The sequence below is a fragment of the Loxodonta africana genome, chromosome 16, assembly GCF_030014295.1.
Source record: "Loxodonta africana isolate mLoxAfr1 chromosome 16, mLoxAfr1.hap2, whole genome shotgun sequence".
NCBI classification, from domain to species: domain Eukaryota; kingdom Metazoa; phylum Chordata; class Mammalia; order Proboscidea; family Elephantidae; genus Loxodonta; species Loxodonta africana.
In genome coordinates, this window is record NC_087357.1 from 2,927,828 (window position 1) to 2,937,769 (window position 9,942).

At 56.1% G+C, this 9,942-nt stretch overlaps 1 protein-coding gene across 8 annotated transcripts in view; it reads left to right on the top strand.

Moving 5' to 3' along the window:
* Positions 1-9,262, top strand: part of TUBGCP2 (tubulin gamma complex component 2) — a 29,930-nt gene extending 20,668 nt beyond the window's left edge. For 5 of the 8 annotated variants that reach the window (XM_010599253.3, XM_003419654.4, XM_064269114.1 and 2 more), the window contains 7 exons: positions 3,550-3,722; positions 3,877-4,005; positions 5,268-5,388; positions 6,357-6,500; positions 7,335-7,463; positions 8,165-8,328; positions 8,932-9,262. In XM_010599253.3, the coding sequence (XP_010597555.1) occupies positions 3,550-3,722; positions 3,877-4,005; positions 5,268-5,388; positions 6,357-6,500; positions 7,335-7,463; positions 8,165-8,328; positions 8,932-9,067 (996 nt within the window). In that variant the 3' untranslated portion in view covers positions 9,068-9,262. The other 3 variants (XM_064269116.1, XM_064269117.1, XM_064269118.1) reach the window with 3 other exon arrangements.
* Positions 9,263-9,942: the final 680 nt, after the last annotated feature.

A 9,942-nucleotide genomic window follows, 5' to 3' on the forward strand; every position in this document is an offset into this window, starting at 1 on the left:
ATGGCCAGGACAGTGCGGGCGCCCCAGGCTGTGGCAGCTTTGGGCAGGGCGCCGGAGGTGGTGGCTGTGTGAGGCAGAGTTGTAGGCAGCGTCCTCAGAGTGATCTTGAGGGTTAGGGGTGCTTTTTTTCCATGCTTTTGCGTGTTCTGTATGTGACAGTATCAGCCTGGTGTAGTGCATGTGTGTGATCCATGAGTACCTACTCCTGTGCTACCAAAAAATAAAACTCACTGCTGTCAAATCGATTCTAACTCCTAGCAACCCTACAGGACAGAGTAGAACTGCCCCATAGGGCTTCCGAGGCTGTAATCTCAATGGAAGCAGACTGCTACGTCCTTCTCCGACAGAGTGGCTGGTGAATTTGAACTGCTGACCTTTCAGTTAGCAGCCAAGCACTTAACCATTGCGCCACCAGATTACTGGGGTGCTTTAAATTTTACTGGTAGGCTGTGAATTCAAAAAAGTCTTGAGTGGCTACGTGACTACATTAGAAAACTTGTAAAATATAAATCGTGCCTGAGAATTATGCAAATAACCCGCCTGCCCCCTCCCCCGTTCAGCGATCTGGTTGTATAAAGACGCTTTAAGGAGTTTTTTATTTTGAGATAACTTTAGGTTTACAGGAAAGTTGTAGAGCCAGTTCAGAGTCTCTCTGTCCTTTGTCCGGCTCTCCATAAAGTTGAAGTCTTACAGCGTCAAAGCACAGGCGTCAAACTGCGAGATCAGCACTGATACAAGCTGGATTCACGTGACACATGACACGGGCCAGATTTCCATGAGGCTGTCCCTGTTCCAGGCCCCCACAAAGCATTTGCTGTCACGGGCCCTGGTGTCCCTGCATCTGGGATGGCCCCCAGTCTCCCCTTGTCTGTAGTGGCACCTCATCTCCCCATGTCTGGGATGGCTCCTGGTCTCCAGGTGTCTGTGGTGTCTTCCAGTGGCACCGCATCTGGGACAGTCCCCAGTGTCCCCATATCTCCGGAGACGTCATGTCTGGGGTGGTCCCAGTGTCCCCGTGTCTGTGGTGGCCCCACATCTGGGGCAGCCCCCAGTTTCCCTGTGTCTGTTGTAGCTCTCAGCATCCTGTGTTGGTGGGCATCCCGTGTCTACTCTCTGATGTCACGAGGGCGATGCGCCTGGCCCCTTTTTGGGTTGTGTCAGGATGCCTGTCACCGAAGCGTGTCACTGGTCAGTTGGTATCTGCCTGCTGCCTCCTTCCCTTGTGGTTCCCCCTTTGTCCTGAGGGGACTGCATAAAATGTCATGGGTGCTGTCACTCCTCAGATGCTGCGAAGCCCCTCACGAGCCTTTTCGTGGGTCCCACCCAGTACTGGCCTGTGTGCTGTGGGGTCTCTGCCTCATACCTTCCATCCTCGCTTGCTAGTTGGGGCTCGCCTGTAAAGAACTGTCGCATCTCCCCCAGGTACTGCTCGATGTGGTGCTTTCGTTCCATGGGTCCTGGTCCAATACCGCTGTTTCTCGTTCTGTTATGTTGCTGAGGTGCCTGCCCTTGGGTGCCCTCTGAGACCGTGTGCTCAGGCCGGTTAGATGGCAGCTCACTGGCTGTAAAGCCTCCCCTGCTGTCCTGTGGCTGTCCCTGCTGCCGTGCCCCACCCTCTGAGGATGGGAAGGTGAGTTGCGCCAGCTCTGCTAGCTGCCAGCCTACCTGGCTCCTCAGGGTGCAGTGGGGACCTCTGGGCCCTGTTGCAGGCTCTTTGCTCGTATGGGGTACTCACATGGGTATCCGTTCACAGTCTTGCGCATCGTCAAGTGGTGTATTATGGGTGCAGGTGCTGCTCTAGCCTAAGAGTTTACTTCAGAGGGTCTCCTGTCAAGTGACTTTTTAAAACTCTTCCGACTGTCCAAGTATGGGGAAGTCTGGACTCTCTCTGCTCTTGGGGCCTGAAAGTGCCTTGACCAATGTGCAGCAGTCAACCCCTGAGCCGTAGCACCACCCTTGCAGGAGATCGTTTGTTTTTGGGGTGTTTTGTGTTTTGTTTTGGGGGGGTGAGTATAGGGGGAGTTGAGTGGTTAGTGGGTGGTCAGGACCCTTCACGAGACAGTAGCCACTTGCTTCAGTTGAGTCGTCTTGTGAACCGGTCTCAGGACGCACTGTGAGCATCTTTGCACATCTCCCTCGTAGTTGTGAACCGATCTCGGGACGTGCCGTGAGCATCTTTGCATGTCTCCCTCGTGGTTGTGAACCAGTCTCGGGACGTGCAGTGAGCATCTTTGCACGTCTCCCTCGTGGTTGTGAACCGATCTCGGGACGTGCAGTGAGCATCTTTGCACGTCTCCCTCGTGGTTGTGAACCAGTCTCGGGACATGCCGTGAGCATCTTTGCACATCTCCCTCGTAGTTGTGAACCGATCTCGGGACGTGCAGTGAGCATCTTTGCACGTCTCCCTCGTGGTTGTGAACCAGTCTCGGGACATGCCGTGAGCATCTTTGCACATCTCCCTCGTAGTTGTGAACCGGTCTCGGGACGCACCGTGAGAGTCTTCGCACATCTCCCTCGAGTTGTGAACCGGTCTCGGGACGCACCATGAGCGTCTTTGCACATCTCCCTCGTAGTTGTGAACTAGTCTCGGGACGCACCGTGAGCATCTTTGCACATCTCCCTCGTAGTTGTGAACCGGTCTCGGGACGCACTGTGAGCATCTTTGCACATCTCCCTCGTAGTGGTGAACCGGTCTCGGGATGCACTGTGAGCACCTTTGCACATCTCCCTCATAGTTGGGATGCACCAAAACCTGTTCAGTGACATTCTGTGAAAATCTCTGGGTGCCTCCGTTTCTTTAGGATTGCAAAAAGTGCTGCAGTGGGAATTAACAGTTACCTTCTGTGCTGTGGGAGTGTTTTTACAGGTTAAATCATACAGGCGAAATTATCGCCTCAGAACGCTTGGCCATTGTACAGCTTGGTAGATCTCGCTGGACTGTCCAGGAGGCCCCCCTCGCCCGCCAGGCCTGCCCAGCCTCACCCTAATGAGTGGGACACGCAGCCATGGGAACTTTGGTGTTCATGTTGGGTGAAGCAAGTGTTTTTATCTGTTCAGAAACTGCTTCTTGCTCCTTATTTTTTGCGTGCTGTGTCTTTATCGGTTTGTGGTGTGTCACACCATCCCTGACACATGGTTGGCACCTAACCTTTGAGTCGATTAACGTTGTGGGCAGTAGTAACTATCACATTTTTTCCCAAACATGCTTGATCTTCCAGCCTTGTTTGTGGTGCTTATTGTAAGGGGCTCGAATTGATCTGACTTTGTCTTTGTAAAAGACTACACAGCAGCAGCATTTTAAAAGGAAAATTCATCAGTATTTCTGTCTTCCACTTTAATGGGAAGAGTTTAGGTTTTGGGTTAGGATTCAGTGGACGTTTGGATTTCCTAAGTTAGTCTGCAACATCTAGAAATCAGTATTCAGAAAAACTCGTACCGGGCCTGGATTTGTCTTTCTAGCTTAGGGTCCAAGGTCAGGGCCAGGCTGGGGTCAAGACGTGAGTCTTGGCTTTCTCCCATAAAGGCGACGCTGTCATGTCCTCTCCCCAGATCGATCTGATGCCCCACGACCTCATCACCCAGCTCTTGCGTGTCCTGGCCATTGAGACCAAGCAGGAGAAGGCGCTGGTGAGTGCTGAGCCCACAGAGCTCACGCTGAGCGGCCTGGAGGCCTTCTCCTTCGACTACGTCGTCAAGTGGCCCCTGTCACTGATCATCAACAGGTGAGTGCCTCCCTCTCCCACCCCTCCCCAGGGCCGGCTGCAGGCTCTCCGTGTGTGTCAGTGCCCTGGGGACTCAGGAGCAGAGCTGCCTGTCACTTGTGCTTGCACCCTGAGGGTAGGTGCACGTCCCCTGAGTGCTGTGCCCTTCCTGCAGGAAGGCACTGACCCGCTATCAGATGCTCTTCCGGCACATGTTCTACTGCAAGCACGTGGAGCGGCAGCTCTGCAGCGTCTGGATCAGCAACAAGACTGCCAAGCAGCACGCCCTCCACTCGGCCAAGTGGTGCGTCCCTTCTTGATGTGGGGTCCCCACTCTGCCCCTCTGGGAGGGACTCGAGAGTGTCCGCACATGTCCACTTCCACGCAGTGACAGCACAGCCTGTCCCTCAGGCCACACGGGGATGGGTCTGTGTACAGAACGTGCCTTTTCCAGGACAGCCCATGTCACAGGCGTGGGGAGCAGTGAGGTGTCTACGCTGTCGTTCCTGGGGCATGGGGAGCAGTGAGGCACCTTCCATCAGACGTAGGGTCCTGGGGCACGGGGAGCAGTGAGGCGCCTTCCATCAGACGTAGGGTCCTGGGGCACGGGGAGCAGTGAGGCGCCCTCCATCAGACGTAGGGTCCTGGGGCACGGGGAGCGCGGAGGCGCCCTCCATCAGACGTAGGGTCCTGGGGCACGGGGAGCGGGGAGGCGCCCTCCATCAGACGTAGGGTCCTGGGGCACGGGGAGCGGGGAGGCGCCCTCCATCAGACGTAGGGTCCTGGGGCACGGGGAGCGGGGAGGCGCCCTCCATCAGACGTAGGGTCCTGGGGCACGGGGAGCGGTGAGGCGCCCTCCATCAGACGTAGGGTCCTGGGGCACGGGGAGCGGGGAGGCGCCCTCCATCAGACGTAGGGTCCTGGGGTACGGGGAGCGGTGAGGCGCCCTCCATCAGACGTAGGGTCCTGGGGCACGGGGAGCAGGGAGGCGCCTTCCATCAGACGTAGGGTCCTGGGGCATGGGGAGCACCGCGGTGTCTCTGCCATCAGACCTGGAGGTCTGGCATGGAGCTTCACTTGCGGAGCAGGTTGACTCCAAACTCTAAGAACTCATGGGAAGAAAGCACAAAACCAGGCATCTCTGTGGGAGGATAATTCCCGGGTGGGCTGCTCACTAGGTCTCTGGCCTGTCGGAGTGAGCCGCTGAGGTCTCTTTTCACGTCTGCAGTCTCGCTAGTTAGCGCCTCCCTTGCAGGCTGTGGGGATGCAAGGTGAGGTGAGTCGTGTTCGCTGAACATGCACCTAATGGCCCAGAGCTGTGGGAACACGAGAGGGGCAGCTCTCCATGCCTATGGCTCAGGCTAGCTCTTGGCCTGGAGGGGCATATGCATCCTCATTGCTGGTCCCAGGGTGAGCATCTGGAAGGTCTGGTATGCTTGGAGGAAACGGTGTTTCCAGTTGTGACTGTCGATCCCTCACTGACCTGGTGCAGGCGGGCAGCGTCTAGGAAGCATGCCGAGCCCAGCACACCACCTCTGTGCCCCTTGACTGCCCGTGTGCCCTCAGGTTTGCGGGTGCCTTCACTCTGCGGCAGCGAATGCTTAACTTCGTCCAGAACATCCAGTACTACATGATGTTTGAAGTGATGGAACCAACGTGGCACATTCTGGAGAAAAACCTGAAATCCGTGAGTCCTGACTTAATGTGTCATAAGATACAAAAGGCTTCGTGTCAGCCAGGTGCGTTTATAAAACAGGTCTGCAGGGCTGGGTGTCAGGAAGGGACCACTGTGAGCTGGCTCTCAGAACCTTGCCCGCTTCCTTCCCTGTCGGAGAGGTCACGGGCACCCCTGGAGGAGTCGGGGATGAGGTGGTGACAATGGTGACGTCCTCTCTGGACATCACAGGAAAAGAAATCAAAGCCTTGTGCATGGGAACAGGGAGCGGATGTGTTTCCAAATGCCATTAAGCGTGTGTTTGCGCGCATGCGTGTGTAAGAAATAGACAAAGTGAGCGACTTCTTCTTGGCTCCCCTTGCTGCGCAGGAATTACGCTTTAAGCATCACGGCACCTTCTGGAGTCTTTTCTGAGGGAGAGCTCTGGGCTCCATGTGGCCTAGTGCTCTTGTCCTAGCACATTCTGGGCCCACCCGGGGCACCCATCAGCCAGAACTTGCCATCAAGTTCCAGAAGCCAAAATTGCAGGTAGCACCATTCTTTTCAGCTTTCTCTTCTGAGAGCTACAGATGGGCCTTTAGCAACGGTCCTAGCTTTAGTTTTTTTAACTGGAGTTACAGGAGGAGCCCAGGGGGCGCAGTGTTTAAATGCTCAGCTGCTAACTGAAAGGTTGGTGGTTCGAACCCACTAGCTGCTCCCCAGGAGAAAGATACGACAGTTTGCTTTTGTATTATAGCCTTGGAAGCCATGTGGGGCAGTTGTGCTCTGTCCTCCAGGGTCGCTCTGAGTTGGAATCGACTCAGTGACAGTGAGTTTGGTTTAGGGCTTGTGGTGTTGTGAAGTTTCTCCTGAAAGACCACAGGATCATTTAACGAGGTGAAGCACAGAAGACGTGTACAAAGCCAGGCCAAGGCCCACTCGTGTGAAATTCCCAGAGATCCGGCACCTGGGGCAGCTCAGCTCACGGCCCCTCCCCACAGGCCTCCAACATTGATGATGTCCTGGGTCATCACACCAGCTTTCTGGACAACTGCCTCAAGGACTGCATGCTGACCACCCCCGAGCTGCTCAAAGCCTTCTCCAAGCTCATGTCCGTGTGTGTCATGTTCACCAACTGCATGCAGGTACACAGGGCAGGAAGTGCCCACCCGCCGTCCCAGCCCACCCCTCCTTCATCTACTACGTGCAGGTGCGTGGGGCTGGGGACGTGTTCTGACCTGCCGCCCCTAACTCACCTTTTACCTACTGTATGCAGGTACATGGGGAGGGGGGTGCCAGCCTAACCCACCCTCCTTCCCCTGGGTCCTTCCTGCTGCCCTACCCAGCCCACCGCTCGACTACAGAGTTTCCATCCCTGGTCCTGGCCCCCTGTCCCTTGGGCCCTGGACCTATTCCTGAACACCCTCACGGTCTCATTGTCAGAACTCGATTTATTCAGTTATGTATATATATTTGTTTGGCATCTGTCATAAGTGTTTGACCAAAAACCACGGTACAGAAAGGGGTGACATTGGTGTTAGGAAGAGTCAGAGAAGGCGTTGGGGGGCCTGAGTTGGCAGAGTCTGGGGAGGAGGGTGAGAGCTCTTGCAGCGCTGCTAGGGAAGGGGTTGTGTGGGTTACAATTAGGGCAGGGCGTAGGCTCGGGAGGGGAGAGTTGGAACAGATTCTTCACATGCTGGAGCATATCAGCTCCTTGAACAGGGACACCATGAACAGAAACGATGCTTTTAGAAAAATTAGGTCACACAGAGCATGTGAAAGATAGACACGGAAGTTCTGTCAGCCCAGCTCAGCCTGATTGGACCTATTACGGTCTTCCTAAGTGGTTGTCTGTGTGCCTGTGATCACTGAGGTCATCCACACGTGCATGGGACATGCCTCAATCGTCCCAGTCATTTCTGCAGTTGGTGTGTTGTCACCAACGAAGCATTTCTCATGTTTTCCCCCTACCCCCCCAGAGATTCACTCAGAGCATGAAGCTGGACAGTGAGCTGGGCCGCCTGACATTAGAACACGGGACCATGTTGGGGCCGCCCACGGAGGCTGAGCGGGCTGAAGAGAGTGCCCGGAAGAAGCTTGCCAAGAAGGTGCGTGTCCATCTGCCATCCTGGGCCCTCTTGTCCAGTCAGATGGGCAGTGGTGCTAGGGCTGCAGTGAGTAAAGACACACTTCTACCACACTGCTGTTCTGTCTGTGGTTTATAAAGATGATGGCCCAAATTAGGTCCTAGGCAGGACACCGAGGTCCCACCTCAGTTCTGCTGCACACTAGCCACGAGTCTGTGGCTTCCTGTACAGTAGGCGCCTGGTGGAGCTGGATGCACTCAGGAGAGGGCCTGGGCACAGGTGGGGTGCCCTCATGCTGGAGCTGAGAGTGGTGGCAAAGCTGGGAGGAGGGAGCTCAGGAGCATGGGTGGGATGAGGAGGCTGCATCGCTCCTACTGGTAACCAGGGCCAGGAGGAGACGAGGGTGAGTTTGAAGAGTGGATGGTCACCACCCAGCTGACGAGAGCCGAGACTGGTGCTGTGACCCTGGCCTCAGACTCTCATGTAGCCTGTGGGGCAGGCCCTGCTGTGTACATGTCTGCAGGGGGGTACAGCTTCAAGAGCTTTCGTAACACCCATCAGCCTCTTACCCCATGAAAATATCAGGAGTCTGTTTCTCAGCTGACTGACGAAGCAGAGAGGAGGAGGATGGTGAACGCTGGCTGGGAGGTGCGGATTAGGGCAGACACAGCTGCAGGACGAGCTCAGGCTCTGGCTCAGGCAGCCCTCTGCTCCTCCCTCAGCACCTGGCTGAGCACATGGATGCGCCACAGGTGACATCTGGCTTTGAGGCCACCATCAACAAGTTTGACAAGAACTTCTCGGCCCACCTCCTTGATCTCCTGGCCCGCCTGAGCATCTACAGCACCAGTGACTGTGAGCACAGCATGGCCAGTGTCATCTCCAGGTGGGTGAGGGATAGGGGAGGGGGTTGGGGTCCAGCACCCATGGACTGGGCCAAGGGGGCACTCCGGGTGGCCCTGGCTCTGGCTGGAGCATGGGGAGTGGTCTTGACGAGCAAGCAGCACAGAGCCACCGTTTCCCAGCCGGAACTAAAGGGAAGGGCAGGACACACTCACCGTGGCATGCATGGCTGCAGGCGTCTGGGCGGTCCTCACTGCGGTCTGCAGTTGTTCGTCCACACAGAACCACCTACAGCCCCCTCTCAGTTCAGATGTCATGTGCCTACTTGAGCATCGGGGCAGGGGGTATACATTTCTGCTTGAGCCTTGTCTCCTTAGAGATCTCAGTTCTGCTCTGTGGACATGTACCACTTGTCTTCGTCCTGATCACCTGGGAAATGGAGCCATGCTTGGCTGGGGACAGGGTAGGGGTTGGGGATGAGCACTGACCCTGGAGTCGTGGGAATGGGTTGTCCAGGGTGGCCACGCTGCTGATGCTGTATCCACTCTCCGAAGTACCCGCCTACAGAGGTGGGGGGCTCCTCAGCCATGGAGTCCCCATCCTCCAGGAGGAGCTTGACTTGCCCCTCAACCACACACACATACAGGCTGGATTTCAACGGCTTCTACACGGAGCGCCTGGAGCGCCTTTCTGCAGAGAGGAGCCAGAAGGCGGCTCACCACGTGTCTGCTCCGCGGGGGCCCCCGGCAGCCGTGCCCAGGATCGCGGTAGCTGCCCAGTGAGCCCCATGCAGAGCAGCCATGCGTCGTGCCTTCTTGGGTCCCTCCTGGGCGTAGGGGAGCTCCTGCGTCAGCCAGCCAGCATGCACAGCAGGGTGGGTGTCTGTGGATGTGTCGATCTGTTGCTCGTCTGTTTGCTTTTAAAGAGCTGTCTTGCCCTGTTTTGTTTTTGCTTGAAATAAACAGAAAATGAAAACATGCAGCCTTGAGAAAACAAGTCAGATGTACCGCAGGGTGGTGTGTGTGGGGGTGCAGTCCTGACACCCACATCCCAGAAACAGGCGTTGACTGATGGGGAGGAAGGGGCTCACTGAGAGTTGGCCTGGAGTCCGCCAGGCACTAGGGGGCAGCACAGGCCTGTGTGTGGTTCTGAATCTCCAGCCAATTGTCTGGATGTCCTCTGGCCATTCCAGGTAGTCAATTGTGGAGACTGACGGTTGCTTGGATGAGCAGGAGGAAGTGAGTTACTTGTGGTCAGTCTCGGATGTGAGAGGTTGCTGGTGGCCACAAGTGGCCCAGCCGAGAACCAGCAGGACATGGCCAAGACCCTCTGCCCTTCTTCAGAGGGACCCCATGAGCAGGTGAGGGGAGAATGAGGACCACAGTGCGGCCTGGGTCGCCCTACAGAGGGGGATCCACACCAGAGACGGGGTATGGTGGCTCACAACCACTTTGACTGCCCTTAGGAGGGGCACCCCTGTAGATACGGGGCTTGATTCTAAAGCCACAAACTACTTCCTCTTCTAGTTCTCAGTCTAAGTGGGCCACCCAAGTTGCCACAGCATTGAGGTGTTTTGCAAGTGTCTGGCCCTTTGAACAGAGGAACCCACTGTGCCCTCAGTTCAGGCCTCCTGCCTGCCCGTAGGCCAGAAACCACA